At 33.6% G+C, this 24352-nt stretch overlaps 1 protein-coding gene across 5 annotated transcripts in view; it reads right to left on the bottom strand.

The window, feature by feature from the left end:
- The window catches only part of LOC136031693 (protein arginine N-methyltransferase 7-like), a 31039-nt gene extending 9518 nt beyond the window's left edge, over positions 1-21521 (bottom strand). Inside the window, exons 1-5 of one of the 5 annotated variants that reach the window (XM_065711378.1) lie at positions 21484-21521; positions 20005-20185; positions 16559-16661; positions 10566-10802; positions 2991-3158 (exon numbers count right to left, since the gene is read on the bottom strand). In XM_065711378.1, coding sequence (XP_065567450.1) covers positions 2991-3158; positions 10566-10802; positions 16559-16661; positions 20005-20143 — 647 coding nt within the window. In that variant the 5' untranslated portion in view covers positions 20144-20185; positions 21484-21521. Of the gene's footprint in view, positions 1-2990; positions 3159-10565; positions 10803-16558; positions 16662-19534; positions 19967-20004; positions 20186-21390 lie in introns of those variants that run through there. The other 4 variants (XM_065711377.1, XM_065711381.1, XM_065711379.1 and 1 more) reach the window with 4 other exon arrangements.
- Between the last annotated feature and the right edge of the window lie 2831 nt (positions 21522-24352).

Raw genomic sequence — 24352 nt, 5'->3', positions numbered from 1 at the left:
GAAGTTAAGAAATTGACATTTGAATATCTATTGCCTAACAGCGATCGATCTTTCTTTTCTTCTTCTTCTAGAACAATTCTTAAACAGACTAAGAAGCAAAATTATAAACAGAATGGATTTCTTTCCAAAGCCACTTGAAAAAAACCGCATCCCTGAATTTTTTTTTCCAGAAAACACAAGGAAAATGCAACAAATCTGGACATTTTTATTGAAGAAGAACTGAAAGGAGGGAGTGAAAACTAGGAAAAAACAGTAGATATACCTCAATTACATACAAATAACAGAAAATTTGCGACAAATCTTGAAAATTTAAGGAAGCCCCACCTCTTGTGTACATATATGACCGATGAGATCCAGACCTCTTTTCACCCTAAAATCAATATTTTTTTGCGAAAAGTTTAGAGCAGGCTCTAACTAAAGTGAGATAAGATAGCAACATCTTTGAGAAGAAGAAAATTAATTGGGTATAACAATTAAATGAAAAGTCAAAGGATCAAAAGGTGGCATGACGACAAGTTGAATTCTAGAATTTTATTTAAAATAAATACCTTTTTATGTTTATTCATAGAAAATACTATGTCTTTTTTACTGTTGTAATTACTGCAGCGTTAGTTCTATTTCGTAAGTATACAGTCTTGTTCAAAATGAAAATCATTCCTTGTCTAATAATAGATTTTTTTTGGCCATCTCTCCTACCTATTTATAGTTTTAATACGTCATGTTTTTCACGAACAAGACCTACATATGGAGTTTTGTGTATTTTGATACCCAAAAGCCTTTTTAAAATTGTTCTAAAAATTCGTATAAATATATTATAGATGACAATACTGATATTCCTTGAATTCATTTAAGTCATTAAGATTGTAAAAAGCATACATTCAAAAATAAATGATATATGACAACACTGCACACATTCCAAACCCTACATATGGATTTTTGTGGATTTTGATAGTAGTGGGCACCAAATTTAAAAGGTAAGTTGGTGACAGATTATTTAAAAAAGCTTAAGAAAAAGGGCACGAAATTGCTTAAAAAGTCGTAGCTTTTCTTTGAAGGTGGTGGAGCTAATTTTGAGAACCAACACATTACTAATGTTTGAGTTTTTAAGGGCGGAAAGCGTAGTCAAATTTAACTAATTACTTTCGCTTATTTATTTTTGCGGCACAACGCGGAAACACACAGACGAAAATGTGTTCCTGCCCTAAAATCTTTTTAATATAAAAAAAAACCGAAGGAATTTAGCAAATTAGTTCGGCTTATTTATTTTTGCGGTTCAACGCGAGAACAGAGACAAAAATGTGTTACTGCCCTATAAACTTTGTAATTTTAAAAACAACAAAAAAAATAACGAATTGGTTTTGCTTATTTGTTTTTGCGGTTCAACACGGGGACGCAGACGAAAATGTGTTACTGCCCTAAAAAATTTGTAATTTAATAAAAAGAATTCAACGAATTAGTTTTGCTTATTTATTTTTGCGGTTCAACGCGGGAACACAGACAAAAATGTGTTACTGCCCTAAAAACTTTTTAATTTTAAAAACAACCCAAAGAATTTAAAGAATTTGTTTTACTTATATTTTTTGTGGTCCAACGCAGGAACATAGACAAAAATATGTTACAGCACTTAAATTTTGTAATTTTGAAAACAACCAAAAGAATTTAACGAACCAGTTTTGCTTATTTATTTTTGAGGGTCAACACGGAAACACTGACGAAAATGTATTACTGCACTACAAACTTTGCAATTTAAAGAAAAAAAGAAAAAATCTTTTATCATCTCTTTTTCACACATAAATAGACTTAAAGTGGGTCCAGGGAGGCAAAACTGTTTTTATTCTGCTGCTCTTGGTATTTTGAATTTTTAACAACGTTTTTTAATAATAAAGTGAAACGAAGGTCGTGATGCTAAAATCATTCTTAAACTTAAAGCACCAAGGACATCAAAAAAAAAAAGAATTTAGTCCCGTTAACAACGTTAGCGACTTCCCTAAACAACGTTACCTAAATTCTTTCACAACGTTTCAGAAGCAATTTTCAGCCAAGACCTAATTTGTTTTCCCTGTATTTTCAAGATATTCAACACTTTAATAAGGCTGTCATTCGAAATTTGGAAGCAGCTAAAACTTAAGAAATCTTTTTAATGGAGGTAGTCCTCCCTAAAGGTTGAAGAATCCAAAAGCACTTTGACATAAGCTTTATCCTCAAATTTGCGTCTGGAGTAATTTTTTATTTATAACCAGAAATATAATTTTCAACAATCTTAATTAAGCTTATAATAACTTGAGTTTTCAACAATTTACTGTAAAACACACTAGCAAAATGGCCAAATACTTTAACGTTGGAACATTCTAAAAAGGAGAAAAGGGGGCAGTTTCATTTTTCTTGTAGATTCTTAATAGGATCTGTGCTCCATAAACTTGAAATGTGCGTCCTTCAAATTAAATTATTATATTGATTACGTTGTCTCAGTTATCCTTCTCTTATCACAAACAAAATTAAAAAGATAAAGTTTGGTCAAAAACCTAATATATTATATAAAGACTTCTCAACTTCACATTGGAAACCCGGTATTTAAAACTGAGAAGCAATAATGTGGTTGAGGTCTAAAACCAACTCCCTAAGTAAACTTTTGGTCCAAGACACGCTTTTCTTGTGTTTTAACTATCTGACCCATAGACAAACTGTGATACACCCTCCTTCTTAAGTACTTATACGTATCTATAGCCTTCAAAGGATTTTAAATACTTTGACTAAGACATGTTATCACAGGTACAACCATGAATAAGTTCTAAGAGTAGAGATATAGAGAAGAATAGAGCTCAGATTCAAAAAAATTTCCCGGTCACATGTCACCGTTAACTAGGAGCCACACAACACATGTAGAATAGAAATTTTCTATCGAAGAATAGAATATATAACACTAATTAGGTGGAATCTGGCCCTTATTCAGGTCTTTGGTTAAAACCCACAATTCCATATTGCTTTCCTACCTTTCTGGAACAGTATCTGGAATGTTCAGTTGAAAGGATTCCCCGCAAAATAGCCGGATACTTGAATTGCATTTATTCCAGCAGATGGTATCTTTAGCCACGGAGCATAAAATCTGCGAACTTTCACATGCGTAAACTAACTTGGCTCCAAGTGCTGTCGCAAAAATGCTAAAATAATTTAGTCAGTATTTTACTCAAATTCAGAATGTGGTTTATCCACTAATAGCAATACAAAGATGCCAATGAAGGATAAGAAGCAAAGCTCAACTTCTTCAAGCAAAGAGAATTCTTTCATAGAATAGGATTAATAATGCAATATTAATTTTAAATTTGATTTATATATGGATCAGAAATTGTTTAAAAAATTCGTAACAATATTGCTTTAAAATTATCCCACCAGATTATTTTGTCGCAGGTTCATAGTTTTTAATTTGACTATAAGTAAATTTAATCACTATTGGCAAACAGTGTAGAACCGAAAAGCTGCCATTCCAAAAATATATTATATATGGCACTGCTGGTATTCTTTCAATTAATTAAAGTCATTAAGATTGTTAAAAAGCATTCACTAAAAAAATAAATGATATATGACAACACTGCACACATTACAATTTTTTAAAGTCATACATGGCATTAAATTATCTCACTCAAGTTACTTGGAACGGTTGAATCAAAATTTTGATGAACACTTGGCACATACTAAATGAGAAAGCAAAAGTAGGAAAGTTAATCTATTTTAGCCAAATTTACAAGAAAAAGATGAGTACACTTTTTAGTTATAAATTCGAGCAAACAGTATTATTATGATCTCGGCTGAAAGCTTGAACGATCAATTTTATCCAAGTGTTCTAAATCCCAGATTTAAATCAAGAGCTCTTTTACTTAATACTTACTTATTCAATTGGGGGATGCACCATTCTCCCCTGCGTCAAATTTATCTCTCAGCTGACAAAACAGCAGCCCTTGTATATTCCAGTCGGGGTGAGAGATGACTATTACCCTTAAAGTCCATTCACAATGAGTTTTCACTCACAGATACTTAACTAGCACAAATTTGAGCTAATAAGAATGTTTCAACCAATCACAAAATGTTATGAAAAATTTAATAGGCTCAAGATTAGCACTAGCTAAATATCGAAATTAGTAAAACCTTATTATGATTGGGCCTTTAAGCGTCTTTGTTCAAAAAAGCTCTGGTTCTTTATGTGCAATTAATTAAAAAAAACTTCTTCCACAAAATAGGTTTTTAAAAGAAAAGTAAAAAACTCCATTAAACCAAAACGAGCAAAAATAAAATCAAATAATCTACAAGCATAAAAATTCCACAAATCAGCACCCATAAATAAATGAAACCCAAAACGAAAAGAAATTACTATAAATAACCGAGGAAAACAGAACCGAAATTAACATGAGTAGGGCTAAAAAGCTATACCTTACCAAGGCCAAAACAGGATCTGCACCTGACTGAAAAAATAAAAAAATGAATATACATATATATATATATATATATATATATATATATATATATATATATATATATATATATATATATATATATATATGTATATATGTATATACATATGCTGATATTTGCTCTTTAAAATGTTAATGATGTTGATTTATTAAAGCTATAAAAGTGAAAACATTTATTTTTTTCAGTAAAGTGCAAACTATTTTCTGGGCTTGGAAAGACATAATTTTTAACCCTACTCATGTTAATTTCTGCTCGTTTTGAGTTTGACTCGGTTATTTATTGTAGTTTCTGCTCGTTTCGAGTTTCATTTATTTATCGATGCTGGTTTGTGGTAAGTTATACGCATGGTAGATTATTTGATTTTATTTTTGCTCGTTTTGGTTTAATGGAGTTCTTTACTTTTCTTTGAAATCTTATTTTGTAGAAAAAAGCTTTCAATTAATTTCTGTTGGTTTTATATTGACATAGTCTTTTAAGGGAAAAAAAGTAATAGTTTAAATCTTTTCGATTTTTCCTTTAAGAATTTATAGCTTGTAAAGCTATTCGTATGCTGGAGAAAATTTTTCAAGATTTTTTAACAACATTCACCCTCTTAAAAATCTGGACACAAATAGTAGTGTTTAAGTAACTCCTCTAGTTGATCTAAAAAAATTAAACTTGATAACTGTCACACAAAAAATCGATCTATACTCTTAGACAGCTCGAATACATTTATACTACTTCGATTCAGTTACATTTTAAGAGAAGAAAAAGTAATAGAAGTTCTTGGGATCCTGCCGAGATGTCTTCTTGGTATTAAGCATATACACAGTACATTTTTATTTAATCTTAAGGCAACATTTATTTTTTAAACATAATGGGCAAATTGCATAACAGTGGGGGGGTTGACCTACGCAATAGCCCTAGAGATGCAGTTACAAGACCGTTCGGCTACGCTGAACAAAATAGATATCTTAAATTTTGCTTGGAAGTGTTTGGAAAATTATGAGCTAAAGAAGAGGGCAAATTGCCCTCCAAACACTTTTGACTCTTAAAAAGGGTACTATAACTTTGAATTTCCAATCAAATTACCTCCTTTGAAATATCAATGGTATTACTAGCTAAAAGAGAGTAGCGCTGCCTATGATATTGCTTACATGCCCTTTTAATACTTGCATGCACACAGCTTTCTAGTTTAATTCCAACTCCCTCTAAACGTTCCAACTTATTGCTCTCAGTGTCATTAGTTACAGTAATTGTAGAAGCATTGTCAAAACTATACATAGTGTCTTTTGCTTAGTTCAAAATCTGTCACAACTTACCCTGAAAAGTCCTAACTTAATAATGTAAGCCGTTATAGCTATATTGCTTTGTCGCCCTATTGAAATCTACATGACCATAGTTCGTTTTGATTTAGTTGAGCATCCACCTATATATTCCTTGAAAGCTTCACCTTAATACCCTTAGGATGTGTCGTAGCAGTAGTAGCATTAGTGGTTTGTACATAGCACCTTTTTTTCATCATCCCCTTCAATGCATGATGGAATTTTAACTTAATACCATCAACCGGTCCTGAAGCATTGCTGGTACGTCCTCTTTACAACCTGTGTGGGCACAGTGTGTTTTGATTTATTTCAATACAGTTACAACATTGCCCAAAATTTTGCCTTAATACTCTTAGGCTTATTAGTAGTAGTAGGACCAGCAGTTAAAGTAGTAGCAGTAGGAGTAGAGTTAATAGTAGTAGCATTAGCTTTAGTAGCAGTAGCAGTAACAATAATACTAGCAGTAGTAGTAGTTGCAGGAGCAGAAGCAGTAGTATTATCATGTAAATATTGGCTTTTGGTTTGTTCAACATCCTCGCCAACAAGCATTGCAAGTTTTAATTTCACACATGAAACTGTTCTTACGATATTGCTGATATGTCCTTTTGACATCGTGCATACGAATAGTAGGTTGTCATTCGTACAATAGGAATTTTCAGAAATATGCTATGAAAATTTCATCTTTATACCCTTAGGTATAGTAGCAATAGTAGTCACAGCAGCAGTACAATCACTCAACTTAATACAATTAACAATTGCTACGATATCGTCGATTTGCTCTTTTGATAACCTGTATATTCATATACTTCTTAAATTTTCATTTTAATGCTCTTAACCATACAGGTAGTTGCGATAAAAGTACAGTCGACTCCCGATTATCCACAATGCGGAGTAACCACAGCAATGTAAATTTAAAAAAAGAGTTATAAATACAAAATCATAAAAATACTATGATCTGTTTATTTTTTCGATTGATTACTATAATGTCATTCCATTTATTGCTTGTTCCCTTTGTTTTATTTTAAATACACATTTTAATAAGCGTAATTTTGTTTTTCTATGTCCCTACAACCTTTTTTTCCTAATATTTGGGTTATCTGCGAAATTCAGTTATCCGTGGCACTCACGCTACCCAATTCCACGGATAATCGAGAGTCTACAGTAGTAGTTGGAGTAATAGTACTAGTAGTTGTAGAACTAGTAAATATTGCAGTAGCATTAGTATTAGTACTAGTGTACACATATTGCCTTTTGATCAATTGATCTTCCCCTTCAAGTATTCTCTGAGAGCACCAACTTAATCCACAAATCAATTCTGTAGATACGCTATTTTGACAATCTAGATGCAAATAGTGTCTTTTATTAGTCCGAATCGGCCGTCAATATTCTCTCACTTTCCTTCGTGGACGCAGCCTTGATAGTACTATCATCACAGTAGTTTCGGTGGTAGTAGAAGTAGTTGCACTGTTAATGTTGTGTTAGTAGTGGTACTAGCAGGGGTAGCAGCATTATTAATAGCGGTATTAGCATATGCATATTGCCTTTTGGTCAGTCGAACATCGCTTGCATGATGCCTCGGAAGTTTCACCTTCAGCCGCCTCCGAATTTTATACGACCACGCTTTCTATAAGAAATTTATATGCCCCCGAGGCACAACTTACAACGCTTTCTCTCAGAGCCGGGGGGTGGCCATCCTCAAAGACATAATTTCCTGACCTTTCAACTAAGTTGAACAAAATGGCTATCACAAAATTTGATTGGAAGTGTTTAGGAAAATGATGGGCGTGGGAGGGGGGTTAGTTGCCCTCCAGTCACTTTCGACTATTAAAAAGGACACTAGCCCTTTCAATTTCCAATCGAATGAGCTCTTTTCGAAGTTTCTATGACAACTCCATCGATACGAAGTGCCCTGGTAAAAACAAACCAAAAAACAAACAAATAAATAATATATTGTGCCAACATCGTTCTATACTTAGGCAGCGCTATTGCGATGCCTATGATTGTGAGTTCTTGCTCCACTCCTCTATGATGGCAAAATGATTGAAAACAAAATAATCTTATGTCTTCCTAGAAATTTTCTCGAAAGAATGAACGCTACTTAAATACTTGGCTACAAGAGTATACCGTGAATTTTTTTTTATCAGCATATACACAGAAACTCATTTAAGATACTGAAAAAGTGAATCCAAAATTAATGATGCAGACCGAACAACCAAATTTAGTTGGCCGGAAAAACGAATTCTTTCAGTTAGATCTAAAACAGAAATAAGCTTAAATGTCCATTTAAGAGTTTTTAATCTACTCACCGCAACATTAAGGCACCAGAGACTAATACAGACAGACTTTAACCCTGACCAAAATCAGACCCGAAAACATGATTTAGATGCCTTACCTTTTCTTTTATTACAGACCGAGACAATGGGATCAAACTACAACTTTTGTGCAATTAATTGCTTTATATACAGTTGGTCAATTGAAACAAAAATTTTGCACTGAATTTCTTTTTATTGGACGACAGGAGATCTGGTTCCCGAAGAGAAATTCAATCCCAATAAGAACTCACACTAAATAGCTTGGCAAATTCCAGCTTCTAAAAGTTTCTCAAGTGCAACTTTTTATTATATTAAACGAACATAATATTAAATTAATATTAATTATAATATTAAATCTGCAACAGTTAACGATTGTTTCGACTGTCCTTTTTATAACAATGGCTGAAAAACATACTAAATTTTCAATCCAACAAAGTGGAACAAGGTTACCTATCTGCTAAAAGTTGGAGGTGGGAGGGGCGACAGTTTGAAGAGTCCCTGGGCCTAATTTGGTTCTCAAACCATGGATATTAAAAGTCCTTCATAACTTTCTTCAAAAAAAGGGTGTAGGGGTGAGCAGGTATTTTTCGAGAGCAATGTACCCAATTTGGTCCTCCGATAATCCAGGCTAGAAATCCTTGCTTAACATGTTTCCTGTTCAAACAAAAATTAGCGTGCCAACCTTGCTGTCTAGAATTTGGCTGTGGGTGGAGCAGATGAATTCCCATTTTATCCTTCCAGTAATCAGATTAAAGATCTTTCTGACTGCACTTCAAACAAGGTGCAACTTGTCTGTTTTACTGCAAACAAAAATGATTGGGACAGGGCGGGGGACTGGTGCCGACTAATTTCGACCTATTCAAATAAAGTATCCAAACACAAAAAATCCATTCTTTATTCCTAAACAGACAAATCGCAACTAACAAATATATCAAATAAAAATTCATTACACCCCGAGTTCAGTATTTCGCCACTCACACAATCACACACAGAAAAAGACTTGACATGAAAAAGGATTCAGCTAGAAGTATATACATAGGCGATTCATGACAGGGACAAGGTATTGGAGGAAACTGGGCCCAACCGTAGCCTCCAATAATAATGAATGAAAATTCATGCATGATTTGGTTTAAAAAGGTGTCACATACCCAACTTTTAACTTGAAAAGTTTTTGGTGGGGTGGGGGAGGAATCATTAGAGAGGTATTGGACCTCCTTCGATGCTACAATCGTTGAGATGGATAATTCTTGGATGATTCAGATTCAAACTAAAGCCTAACCTGTTTACCTTTCTAATAAAAAGTTAGTTAAGGAAGTGTTGCAGTTACTCACTCCCCCTGCATCAGAAGGGGTGTGCTGTAGGGTCTATATGCCCACTTTGTGCCTCTAATAGAAAAGATTCAGAAAGTTGCACGATTAAATCTCAAAAAGTTGCAGTATTCCCACCTTTCGGCTCGACAGTTGACGGAAGGAGGTGAAATGACGGAGTTACAGGGGCCCACTTTGTGGGCCTCTGTAACTCGGTAACAAAGGATTTCTGTCCCACCCTGTAACAAAGGATTTCCTCTAATTTCTTTAGCAATAAGAAAACTATGAAAGTTTAGGAAGACTCAACCAAAATCACTAACAGAAAAGGCTTGTAACAGTAGATGCCAGCACGTCTGAAGCATTGAAAATACCGTTTTTGGACATCTAAATTTTTATATCCATTATTCCAAGAATCTATTTTTGCGGACACTAACACAAAAGACATGTAACAGTAGATACCCGCAGTTTTTGGCCACCTAAAAGACAGATCTTGAATCTCTACAATTTATTCTATCTATTATTCCCAGAACGTATTTTGGTGGTGGGGCAAAAGTAACAGAAAAGACTTGTAGCAGCAGATGTCAGCACTTTCAGACCAAAACAACCTTTATGCGCCTCTAAATTTTTCTATTTCAAGAAAATATTTTGGTGATCAGGCGAAGTACTTCACTCATTTCAGCAGGTTGAGGATTTCATCCGCTTTTGTGTAATTATTATTCTACTTTTCCCGACTATTATTATTAATAACTTACTTTTGGTGAAGGAAGGTGTTTTGTATTTATTATTCTTATCATTTTGTTATTGATAGGACAAGATCTTTCTGCACTTCCTGCCCACTATTGCCTGATAATTGATATTGTCATGTAAATGTTATCTCGAATGGGCGTGCGTTGGCGGTAGGTCAGAGTAGCATGTCAATGTTTTAAACATATTTTAGGCACAGATTATTCTGTTTTTTTAATGATAGGGTGTACTGCTTTTTGTTTTTCTCGGTGGTATACGAGCTCTGCTCCCTGCCAGCGGCAAAACGTAGAATTTTCTAATTTATTAGCATTTTTAATAAAGAACCTTGAACCTTCAAACAACCATTAAATCAGTGAATACAATGAATTATGGTAGCCTTTAAAGACAAAAATTACGATACTGACTAAACATAACATTAAATGATTTGAACCTACCTTAAGACGCCTGTTCCGCATCCAATGTCAAGTACTGTTTTACATCCTCCAGATATTTTCCGTGATATAGCATTATAATAGCATTGATTCCTGACTTTATCGTTTAACATTCGAAAGTGCCACCTGTCAACACTTTTGAAACGAATCCTCTCTTGAAGGTCAAGAAGGCGAAGATCAGTTGGATAAACAGATAGGCTTTTTTCAGTGACACGGCGTGCAAAAGGAAGTTTCCCAACTCTAGAATTCAAATGAATAAGTGTAAGCAAACAAGAGTAAAACTAAACGATGCAGGCCAGAAGGCAAGGCCGTATCCAGGATTTTTTTGAGGGTTGGGGTCATTTCCCGAGAGGGAGGGGTACAAAAACTATTAAGAATGCGTCAAAATGTCAAAAGACAGCAGTTTTGTTACTTTTATTACGAGTCAGACAAAAAATGAGGGGAGAGGGTCAAACCCGGTATCCCCCCATGGATGACTATTGTCTTGCTTGAAATACTATTTCATAAAAAAGTTCAGATAAATTCTATAGTTACATCCAATTTCGTAATTATAATTACTTAAGGCTATCCATAATCGAATATTCAGGTTATTAAATAGGAGTGTTTGAATGCTCTTGTATCTGACTTTTGTATGAATATTTTTGAGCCTAATTCATTTTATCGTTATTATTTGACTAGAAATACTACTAATCTTACATCTGAGCCACGGAACACAACGAGAGTGAGCCATACGACCAGACACACAGGTCTATCAGTTTGGAATTTGTTTTCAAATTTCCTTCATCGAACAGAAAGTGTACCATAACTTAAAAACGCATTGAAACGTTTTTTTCAGGGTGGTGGTAATGTTGAAGGCTCGAGAGAAGGTTTTTTGTCTGATATATCGATTCTTTTTCATTTAGGTTTTATTTATTTTCTCATATTTTTTAGTGTTTTCCCTTATTCAATTTTTTGGCTTTTTTCCTTCTTTATTTTTATTGTTGTTACCCTGTCTTTTTGTCTTATTTTTTTTTTTTTTTGAATTGCGAATATTAATTGGCATGAATCATGCACAACAATCGTTTTTACAAATATTTTTTTCTGTCTTGGTATGACTTGTTGCCATATTGAGTTTTCTTTATGCTAATAAAATTATTTGAATTAAATCAAAACATAGCTGAAACCAAGATTTTTCCAGCGTCAAAAAGAATTTAGCTACACTTTAGAGCTATTCTATTCAGAATACTATTCAGTAAAATACATAAGACCAGAGAGGCAGCGGCCAAAGCCACCCCCCTCCATGGAGCCTCTACAGTGTTGAAATTTAATTTATTAGAGCTTTTTTTTATTTTTTGTTCTTTTAGAATTTACCTAAAGACAAGAGCTCCATCATCAAATCTTAGCTGTATAGAAACAAATTGTACGGGAAATTACTAAATCTCGTCGTTAAACAAATCATGATCTGAATAGACCTTAGACTAATTCGTAAATAACTTCAAACATAATTTTGAGGTAACTTCGTCATGATTTGACGTGCATCGATCAAAAGCGTGCTTTTTCTCGGTACCTCCAACAGGGAAATTCAACTTATTGGAACTTTTTTAGAATTTATTTATGACCAGCCATTGGAGAATAAATAGATGGCGTAGCCGGCTTTGAGTGACACTTTTTCTTCTTGTTTCGACTAGTATGGAGGCGCTACTGTATAATTTTTGAGCATCTCACCTTTTTTTTAGTATTTTGCTATATGCCATGAGGTAATTCAGAGAGTGACAGTTGCAACGCGAAGGAGGGTAACTTTTTTGGACTATTTTGGGATGCATTAGAATCAGATGTTGATCGGCCAGTGTTTTATGGACAGCTCAACTGTGACGTCATACATCATAATATGGGAAAAAAGGCCAAACAAATTGATAGGTTCATCGTCAAACCTTAGTTGCATAGAAGGATAGAGGTGATTCAGATAGTGACAGTTGCAATGTATTTTGTAATAAATTTGACGTGGACTTTGATCAGTCAGTGGTCTATGATTAGTACGTCAAACATCCTAATGTGGCAACAAAATCATCATCAAACTGTTAACTGGTCTTACATACTTAAATATAGCTTCCGGCGATGAAATAGCTGCCAAAGCCTCCTCCACATTTAGTTTTATCTGTGATTTCTTGCAGCTTTTTCTGCCAGAGAAATTACCTCATTCTTACCATAACTTGTCAGCTATCCAACCTTACCCTCCGCAACAACATTTTCCAGCTGAACATTCAACTTATGAAATGTCTCCAGATTGTATCTGACCCCAGCTGGGCATTCTCCTATTAGATGCCTTCTAGTTTCCTTGGACCTCAGAGGATACATAAAATTCTTGATTTCTGTAATGGCTTCAATAACTATTCATATTTCAGACTTTTTTAAGTCGAAGAAGATGTTTTGTTTGATTGAATTCTGGAGCGAATTTACTGCATCTTGCTGTTAATTGAATCTCATCCTTAATAAACTTTTGACAAATCCATCAATAGGCTCAAAATACCAAAGATTTGAGAGTTATCGTTCAAAAATGTCCCCCTTCACTTACCTACAACCCTATATTTTAATTTGTTAGAAGTTCCTTAAATTTCTCTTAAGTCAGCCAATTCGAGAGGACCTCTATCAAACCATCAGAAAACAAAGGGGTGTGGGGATATTCACCCGCACCCACTTTAAAATTGGAATTGAATCAATTTTGACATTCAAGATGAAAAGAACTCTGGAAGTAAGTTGAATATATACAAATCAACACATTTTTTGTTTTTTATACAATTGGACTCGCTCTATGTTCCTTTTATACTGAAATACAAACACTGAAACACTCACAAACACTGAACACTGACACACCAAACACTGAAATACACTAATTTGTCAACCAGTAATTTGCGTTAAAACAGGTTTCAAAGCAGATGAAATAAAAATTCTTGACATCCATTCTTAAAATAAAATGTTTGACACTAGCCGCCTCCCAAACCCTGAAGAAGTATGTCGAAATAGAGTACACTAATTTCCCACGTCATGGCTTATTACCAAAACTGTAGTTTCTTTTGATATTAAGACCATTTCGGGATTTTCTAATGCCCCATTTTATGCAACTTGTACATAGTACTTTAGGTGAAAATTATTTTTTGGCACTTACAATGTAAAGAATTACTACATCCTAAATAATAATACGATAGGTCTGGAAGTGCAACTATTTCCAGACATTGCTACAACCAACTGAGTTTATCTCTCTAAATTTGTCTAGCATATGAGTAACATAATCCATTTCGATGGGATTCTCTAATGGTAAAGAAAAGAACTGTGGCAATGCATTCTGGACCTGAAGAGCATTTTTATTATAGACATAAACCTCCTTTATTGTATCAAAAGAGTCAAGATCTGAGTTATACTGGCAAACAAGAACATCTATCATTTGCGGTATAATACTTTTATCTTTTAAAGAAGTAATAAAATTAAATATTTGGGAATCTTCACAATCAAGAAAGTCCCATAACAACGAAGGTTTTAATGATAGGACAACTGCAGTAAGATAATTAGTTACGATCCAGATACACTTATTAGAACAATACGATATGTCTGGAAGCGTTACTAAAATAAAAACTCCACTACCATTAAAACTCACGGCAACACCGAGCAGCTAGTGGCACAACAGAAAAACAACTGTACAAAAATTTACTGAGTCTCGCCGTTAAATAAATTTTATTCTGAATGGTCATTAAACTGATTCATAAATCGGTTCAAATATATTGTTTTAGTAGAATACAATTCACTGAGCTCTAAGGACTTTCTTGTATTTTCTTTTTAATTCCATCAACACATTTTAGCTTGCTTGATTTTCAGAGATATATTTTATCGTTAATTATAAGAAAATAGATTTAAGATGAAAGAGATCAAATTATCAATGTTTTTTTTTTTTTACAAAATGTAAAACAGCGATAATTCAATTAGATCCATCTAAACTGTTAACATAACCAGACATATCCTAAATTTGTCCAGCTATTTTGATTTATAAATGATTAGCTACGTTAGACTAAATCTTTGCTGTTACAGTTAGTAGACTTCTAATTGGTATCTTTTAATATTTTTTAACTTGAAGGAATGTTTCTAAAATTGACGTAGCCCAAAAAGATTGTTTCAAAACTAATTATTTTCAGAGATGAGTTTTATCGTTAATTGTTTTTGAAAAAACTTGCAGCTGAAATCGTTTCGCGGTAGTTCAGCAGATTTAATTTAAAATAAACCAAATTATAAGTCCTCTCTTAATTTTTTGAACAAAATATAAAACAGCAAAAAAAAACAAGATAACTACATTTTATCCATTTAAGCTGACAACATAACTAGACATAGGCAAAGTTTGTGCAGTTATGTCACATGTAGTACCTTGAATTAAGGGATTAGGCGTGGGGGAGGGACAGAGGAATAAGGTACCAAAGACTTTTTTGTTCGTGGAAAATGAAGCCGAATCAAGATGAAAAAAGAAAACAGACAAAAAAATAAGACATAAAATTCACACCCAGTGGAATAGGCTATTTAGGAAAATGACAAATATTTTTTTTCTCTGTAACACATTCAGAGCAATGAAAAACAGTCAAAGAAAAAACATGATAAAGAAATTAAAGAAAACAAAACCATGAAAAGGTGTAAAACCACAATCATAAAAAAAGAAAAAGAAACAAAACCCAATCAGGACTAAATAGGATTAAAGCAAACATAGATAAGAACGAGAATTTAAAAAATTAGAGCTGGAAATATGATAAAACTTCTTTCCAAGCTGTAAATCTTCCTCATTTCTCTAAACAAGAGCTAAGAGCTCATATGGCACTTGTGACAAGGCAAGAAGAGCTAAGAGCCAAGAGATCATATGGTATGAGCTCTAATAAAATTCTATAAATTAATAGATTGATTTAAAAGGAAAATAAGAGGCTTAATGCCAGTCAGGATTTAAAATGAGAGCTCTGAGTCACGATGTCCTTCTAAATGTCAAAATTCATGAAGATCCGATCACCCACTCGTAAGTTATAAATACCTAATTTTTTCTAATTTTTCCTCTCTCTTTAGCCCCCCAGATGGTCGAATCTGGGAAAACGACTTTATCAAGTCAATTTGTGCAGGTCCCCGACACGCCTACCGATTTTCATCGTCCTAGCACGTCCAGAAGCATCTGACTCGCCAAATCACTGAACCCCTGCCCTCCAATTCCCCCAAAGAGAGCGAATCCAGTACGGTTCCGCAAATCACGTATCAAGGACATTTGCTTATTCTATCCACCAAGCTTCATCCCGATTCCTCCACTCCAAGTGTTTTCCAATATTTCCCCCTCCAACTCCCCCCAATGTCAAAGATCTGGTCGGGATTGAAATAAGAGCTCTGAAACATGAATTCGAATTCCGGTTTCCCCTCCAACTCCCCCCAATGTCACAGGATCTGGTTGGAATTTCAAATTAGAGCTTTAAAGCACAAGATCCTTCTAAATATCAAATTTCAGTAAGATCTGGTCACCTTTTCGTAAATTACAAGTACCTCAATTTTCAAAATTACCCCCCCCCCCCCAACCTAAATATGAAGTTTCATGAAGATCCGATCAATCCTTCGTAAGTTAAAAATATGTCATTTTTCTAATTTTTCAGAATTATCCCCCCCCCCAATAGCTCGGATCCGTTCCAATTATGTAAATCACGTATCTAAATTTTCTGCTTATTTTCCCCACCATGTTTCATCCTAATCCATCCAATCTAAGCGTTTTCCATAATTTTAGGTTCCCCCACCCCAAACTCCCCCAATGTCACCAGATCCGGTGGGATTTAAAATAAGGGCTTTGAGACATGATACCCTTTTAAATATCAAATTTCATTGAGATCTGATCACCCGTTCGTAATTTAAAAATACCTCATTTTTTCTAATTTTTCAGAATTAGGAGCAAATAAAAATTACAGAGCATAAATAGATTTGTGTAATATAAACAATAATATGTTTATATATATACAAATTACCTTAAAAGAATGCAGGCATAAAGAAATAAGAGTTTTGGGTGTTGTGGATACAATTGAAGTACTTGAAGGAAATAAGCATCATCACAATATGTTGAAACAACTTCTGAAATTTAACTGTATTATTTTAGTCTTAGGGTAAATTCAGGCACACTGTTAAAACAGTTAGTAAGAGTATGTAAGAAACTATCATAACAGTCTTTAAAAACAACTAAAGAAAAAAAAATTGCACTCATCACCCTAGAACAACAAACTATTAGGAATCTATGAGTTATCATAACCATTTTGTGTTATTGATGTCAAATTATTTTTCCCTTCTTCTCACTTTATTGGCATGTGGTTTATTGTTGTTGTCTTCTGTGTGTGTTTTATTTTTGTTTTGTTACTCCAAAATGCAAATTCCGCCCATCTAGGTTGGTGATAGACTTTTTTCCTAAATAAATATTTCATCTCACATCTACTCGATAGAATGTAATGATGTTACATGTAAAAAGAATTTACTTGAATGCTAAGACAAGAAGGAAAACTGTTTTTTTTATTCTACAGAAAAAAAAATTAACCATGGCCATTGGCTAGCCCAGGAGAGGGCAAATGGGTGGGATATGTATTTTCCTAAGAAAGTAGATTACCTGAAAAATTTGCATCTACACTAAATAGTTATTAACTTTTCATTTACAACACAAGTTCTTATAAAGTGTATAGATATTAATATTAGTTTGTCTTTGTGTTGACAAACTAATATTACTTTGTCAACACATTGTAGTATTGTAGTAGACATTGTAGTAACTATCCTAAATCAGACATTTTATCAATATTAAAATTTATTGCCCAAATTATCACATTATCACCCAAAACCATAAATTTCTCAGAGGCTGTAGCTTGATTAGATGATGTCTTCACCTCTAAACATAAATGCAGCCTGTATGAAATGAATGGTTGACATTTTTTTGTAATCTTGATTCAGCTGGGTTGATTTATTAGCAGCTTAATTAATTTATTCAAGGCATCAAAAACAGTACCCTATATTATTTTCAGGGACTATAGTGGATTTATTTGTTGCAATGGATGCTAGAAGCCTTAATCAATGCAATTTTATGCCCTGACTTTAGAAACTCCCAACAGAGACATTTCAGATAAAAATGGAGGGAGAGCAATCCCTACAGGGCCCCTCTTTGTTTAGAGGAGTAGATTTGGACTAAGCATGCTATATGAATGCTGAGAAAAGAGAACTCTCTTATAGTAGAAAATTTTTTGAGGAAATACTAATTTCATTTCATCTGATTACCTGTAGAAAAAAAAAGGAGGAGCTTGGGGGCTTTTGCAGAGAACAAAATTTGACCAAATAAAGCACTCTCTTGAAAAAAAAAATCAAAAATATCACCAGAAGTTTCATTACTACTGTTTTAGACCTGCCCCCTGCAAACCCCCAATAAAATTACATAAGAGATATAAAAATCAATAGGGGAAATATTTGTATTTTCAAATGATTTTCAGGATATTATTAAAACATGGAACAAACAGAAATTATCAGCAAATGATGAGTAAATTCGCTGCTCCCTCTGCCTCTTCAGCCCTTTCTCTGTGTTGTAAAGTTTAAATATTTCATCTCACTACTTTGAGAATGAATACTCCAACACATGAGCAATGCAATAGAAGTTTAGCTTACATAATGCTTTAAGAATGAAACAGCCCATTAATGAGATTTGCTTTAATTAACACAATATACAATAATGTGTTGAAAGGCAATCAGTATACAATTATTAGCTGTCTCATTTACAGGATTTAGAAATGCTTTTAGGAATGTACCAGTAAAACTCTACATAAAGAGTTGAGTGTCGAGCAGACTATAGCCCCTCTCATGCAAAGCACAATTTCAGGTTGACATTCAAGCTTTAACATCAATCTTTATTTTCATTTAAGACACTTTTCTTTTGTTCTAGATGTAAAGAAAACTCAAAACTTAGCCTAACACAAACTATTCTTAAACATCTGTTTTAAAGATGTATAGCTAATATGATGGCTTTCAAACATCTGAGCTTTTAGGGACTTTTTCCATAAAGCTTTGGAACAGCACAATTATATTAGGATTTTTCACTTTTCTCAGAAATTGTAATTTGGCACATGCAGTAAATGAGTTTAATGGTTGGATATGGCTGACAGGTCAACTGGTCACTTGCTAATTCTAGAACATTTTTAAGAAAACAAGAAAGCAATGATGCCTTTTCAAATATGCTATTTGATTTTGCAATTTTTTTCCTAAATAACAAAGGAAATCAAACACCAGACACTTAATTAACATACCAGGTTCTACCAGGTCCATATATTTTTAATTAATAGAAGATACAGATGGAATTCTATGTAATGTAAGCAAAAGTAAAGGTGTTTAATTTAGGACAACAAAAAAAATTAATGAATATTTTTCCTAAGCTACAACTAGGGCATGAGCCCCCCCAGCTGTGTGGTTAGCCCTCTGGACTTGAAATCATGAGGTCAGGGTTCAAGTTCTGGTTATTTGGTTCAGAATGGGGACCAATGGTGTGACCCTGTAAGCTCAGCCATAGTCAACCCAGCTCTAAATGGGTACCTGGAGAAATCTGGGGGAAAAACATCCAAAGTGCTGGGTGATTTGCCACCAAACACACATTGCACTCTCAGCCAAAGGCATTGAATCAGGAAATCAGTACCTGCACAACACAGGCCATTGGTCAGCATATGAAAAAGTTTTTTTTTTAATTTTACAATTAGGTATCCTTTACTTCACATATGTAAAAACTCCTCACAAAATACACTTGTGACTTTTAGTGATAAAAATGGACTTAAAGATCCAGCATTCTTACTGATGAGTGCAATAGGCCTATTTAGAATACTGAAACAAAATGACCATTTCCTTGGAAAACACAACCATGTCCCTTTAAGCACATTATTTGTACTTTTCAATGTGAATACCTGCAACAGAAGATTAGATCAAATATGCTCTACCTAGCAAAAGCCAAGATTTGAGGACATCCTTTGGCACTTGTATGATAAACCCCCAACTGCTTGTGTTGTTCATTCACTGATTCATTATAGAACTGTTTTTTTTTTTTATTATTAGTTCCTTTCAGCTTAGCATGAGACAAGGCAAAGAGAAGTGACAGAATTGATGGAAAATATACAATTTGGGCTATACATTTGCACATTAGAGGGGGTGGGGGTAAACAATTCAGATAGTGTGAAGTTAGAAAAAATTCTTCCTACATAACGTGCAGAATAAATGTACATAACACATTGGACATGCAGACCCACTATACATTATCTCCAGCCCCTAATATGCAAATATATAGCCCAAATTTGTTTCTAAAGTATTATTTTTTTATCTTACTTTGGTAAATTTTGTAACATTTTTTAAAGTTTTAATGATAAAGATGATGATAGGATATAAATTAATAAAATACAAAGCCTAAATTTACCTGCCAAGATAACAATTTCCTCCTCATAAATACTTCTTTGAGCATAGCTGATTTTTGAAATATTATCAGCAAAACATTCTAATGCCTCCTCAAATTTTTTCTCCTCTATAAGGTTTGTGACTCCTTGCAGAAAAACCATTTGAATGTTGGAACAGTCTGATTTCTCTTGAAATTTTTTCTTCTTTAATAGCATCAATTAGTCAAAATTAGTTCTAGTATTATTAGTGTATTTGCTACCTAAGCTTACATAGACCTTTATCAAGTTTCTGAAAAGAATTCTTACTCTGTTGTTCAAATTGTGTTCATAAGATTAGAAGCAATATGCATCAAATGAGCTTAGTCACCAGGACACCAGACAGAAGGTTGTAACTCTTATGGAGAGCAGGATTTCAAATAATTTTGCTATGATACTTAAACTTTCCAAGAGATATTGTAATCTGTCTTTAATCAGCTGAATTAGAATATATAGCCCTTATTATCTTATACTAAAACTCTTGCCTAAAATTAAGTTTGAGCTATAAGTCTTGCTGCAAGAGGGTGTCAAAATATTTTCTTAACATAACAAAAGTATGTTTTAACTAAATGGGTAAACTCTATCTACATGACACAAAGCTGAATATTTGTAAAAAGGTTATAACACAAAGCTGTTATTAGTCTAATAACAGATCTAGCATAATCCATCATCATCATTTTTATTTCTAATTTTTAAGACTTTTAATAGGTCTACATTCAGAGAGCAATGGAAACAGATTGTAAGTCATCTACCCTATTTAAGTTTATACAAATATTTGGACATAGTTGCTTAATTTCCTGAAACCAAATATCAATTTTTTCCCTGTAATTATCATAATGAGGGAATGGACATGTAAAAGATGTGATGACTTTGTCAAAATATTTCAACTGGATACAGACTGGTGCAAAGTCTAAGCTGCTGGAACAGGCATTTTCCAATAAAACATAAACTATTGGATAGCCTAAGAACAAACCAGCAAGTGTAACTTGACAATTAGGCTGGCAGTGGAAAACTAAAAGTTGTCTTGAACTGCTTTTGCTACAAGCAACTGAGTTTATTTCTCTAAATTTGTCTAGCATGTGAGTAACATAATTTATTTCAATGGGATTCCCTAATGGTAAAGAAAAGAACTGTGGTAATGCATTCTGGACCTGAAGAGCATTTTTATTATAGACATAAACCTCCTTTATTGTATCAAAAGAGTCAAGATCTGAGTTATACTGGCAAACAAGAACATCTATTATTTCTGGTATAATACTTTTATCTTTTAAAGAAGTAATAAAATTAAATATTTGGGAATCTTCACAATCAAGAAAGTCCCATAAAAACGAAGGTTTTATTGATAGGACAACTGCAGTAAGATAATTAATTACAATCAAGATACACTTATTAGAAACCACTTTTTTCCCAGAAAACTTCAAAAGCTCTTCTTTAACAACACAATATGTTATTTTTTCTATCATTACAAGACCAACTGTCACGTTAGAATTATTTCAAATTTCTGCCTTAAGGTCCATTCCCACGTTTGCTTGGCGAAGGATTAATTTTCAATAGGTAATTACGATTATCGATTTGCATTCAAAAGCACTTATTGAAACCTATTCCAATAATCTATTTGTGTATTGTGCTTCAGAGCTCAATTGACTGATATTCTTGCTTTCACTGAGATAAAATTTTTGGTACACTTATGTATCATTAACCTTATATGCTGACCACATTTTCAGTCAGTATTAAAGGTTTTTTTTGCACGAAATTTATTTTGATGTGCAAACCAAACCGAAATTAATAGAGCAAAACAATTACTCTTAAGTTCCGTCTTCCTTATGGTTTTTCTAAGTGAAGTTGGTAGGGTTAAAATAATTTTCTATAAAAAAAACAACACTTCTAATGCGCCTCATTTGCCTTTCTGAGCCGCAAAAAGTACCAATAGAGAGTGGGGCTTACTGAATCATTAAAAAGATACGGGCATCTTTGCGTAAAAGAGCTATAAGAAAGGCACAGCCTTATTCAACCATTTACAAAAATTAGCTGCAATAAGCTCTGTTGAACGCAAATAAGTCGTGGTTAGGAATGATGGTATGGTCTGGTGATGAGGGTCCCTGGAATTTTAATTGTAGGGCAACCGGATTAAAGTGACAGTATATACCAAGCTATTTATCTTCAAATGCCTATAGCCATATAAAACCAACCGAAGTGCTTATACTGAAAACCATGTCTTTCTTCACTTGACTTAGTTTATCTCCATATCCAAATTAGATCACAGTCAAATGGCAGTTTATATATAAAAAAACTTGTGATATGGATCAAATTTTTAATCTTATTCATATCAAACAGTTCGTAATAACGAACTGTAGTAAGGAGCGACCCGGCTCAATAGTAACCAAAACTAAAAAATTGAATTTTCATATCAATAGCTACATCAAAAGAATTGCATTTTAATGCTGATTTTAAATATATAAGTTTAATCAAGTTTAGTCTTACCCATCAAAAGTTACGAGCCTGAAAAATTTTGCCTTATTCAAGAAAATAGGGGGAAACACCCCCTAAAAGTCTTAGAATCTTAACAAAAATGACACCATCGGATTCAGCGTATCACAGAACCCTACTGTAGAAGTTTCAAGCTCCTATCTACAAAAATGTGGAATTTTGTATTTTTTGCCAGAAGACAAATCACGGGTGCGTGTTTATTTGTTTGTTTGTTTTTTTTCTTTGTCCCAGGGGTCATCGTATCGACCAAGGGGTCCTAGAATATCGCAAGAGGGCTCATTCTAACGGAAATGAAAAGTTCTAGTGCCCTTTTTAAGTGACCAGAAAATTGGAGGGCATCTAGGCCCCCTCCCACGCTCATTCTTTTCCCAAAGTCAACGAATTAAAATTTTGAGATATCCATTTTGTTCAGCATAGTCGAAAATCATAAAAACTATGTCTTTGGGGATGACTTACTCCCCCACAATCCCTGGGGGAGGGGCTGCAAGTTACAAACTTTGACCAGTGTTTACACATAGTAATGGTTATTGGGAAGTGTACAGACGTTTTCAGGGGGATTTTATTTTGTTTGGGGGTGGGGCTGAGGGGAGGGGGCTATGTTGCAGGATCTTTCCTTGGAGGAATCTGTCATGGGGGAAGAAAAATTCAATGAAAAGGGCGCAGGATTGTCTAGAATTACTATAAGAAAACAATGAAAAATAAACATGAAAATGTTTTTTTCAAATGAAAGGAAGGAGTAGCATTGTAACTTAAAACGAACAGATATTATTACGCATATGAGGTGTTCTAAAAATACTTCAGCATAAAGAGCGAGGTATTTAGGAGGAGATAAATACCTTGCTCTTTATGCTAAAGTATTTTTAGTAATTTCAACTATTTATTCTACGGCCGTTCTGATTCAGGGGTCATTCTTAACGAATTGGGACAAAACTTATGATTTAGTGTAAAGAGCGAGGTATTAATGAGGGTACAAAACCCCTCGTATACATAATAAAAATATAAGATTATGAAAGTTTGTTACGTAAGTTAATTCTTAAGTTACGTATATTCTTTACTAATAAAAACCTTCGTTAAAAATTAAAAGTTCTAGTTGCCTTTTTAAGTAACCAAAAATTGGAGGGCAACTAGGCCTCCTTCTCCACCCCTTATTTCTCAAAATCGTCTGATCAAAACTAAGAGAAAGCCATTTAGCCAAAAAAACAATTAATATACAAATTTCATTTTATTAATTTATGTGCGGAGAGCCAAAACTAAACATGCATTAATTCAAAAACGTTCAGAAATGAAATAAAAAAAAAATTAGCTGAAAGTAAGGAGCGACATTAAAACTTAAAACGAACAGAAATTACTCCTTATATGAAATGGGTTTTCCCCTCCGCAATCCCTTGCTCTTTACGCTAAAGTTTGACTCTTTGCCACAACTCTACTTTTTAAAACAATTAAAAGCTTTAGCGTAAAGAGCGAGGGATTACGGAGGGGACAACCCATTTCATATAAGGAGTAATTTCTGTTCGTTTTAAGTTTTAATGTCGCTCCTTACTTTCAGCTTAAAAACTAGTTTTTTTTTATTTAATTTTATTAACATATTGTCACAAAAACACAAGACAGCCAAATCTGTCAATAACACTAACAAAACAGAAATAAACATTGCTCTTTATATTTAAAAGAAGTTTCGACACATATTAACGTATTTTGACGACCCAAAAAGCACAGGTTAAATGTTAATGCACTTCCTCAGAAAAAAATTCTTACCTCCCTCTCCCCCATCCCTTTCAAACTAATTTAATAAATAATTATAAAATAGTTATATTTACATTAAAGTGGATCACACACTCATACTCCAAAATT

The sequence above is a fragment of the Artemia franciscana genome, chromosome 10 (assembly GCF_032884065.1).
Source record: "Artemia franciscana chromosome 10, ASM3288406v1, whole genome shotgun sequence".
NCBI lineage: Eukaryota > Metazoa > Arthropoda > Branchiopoda > Anostraca > Artemiidae > Artemia > Artemia franciscana.
This window is presented reverse-complemented; position numbering and strand designations above follow the sequence as displayed.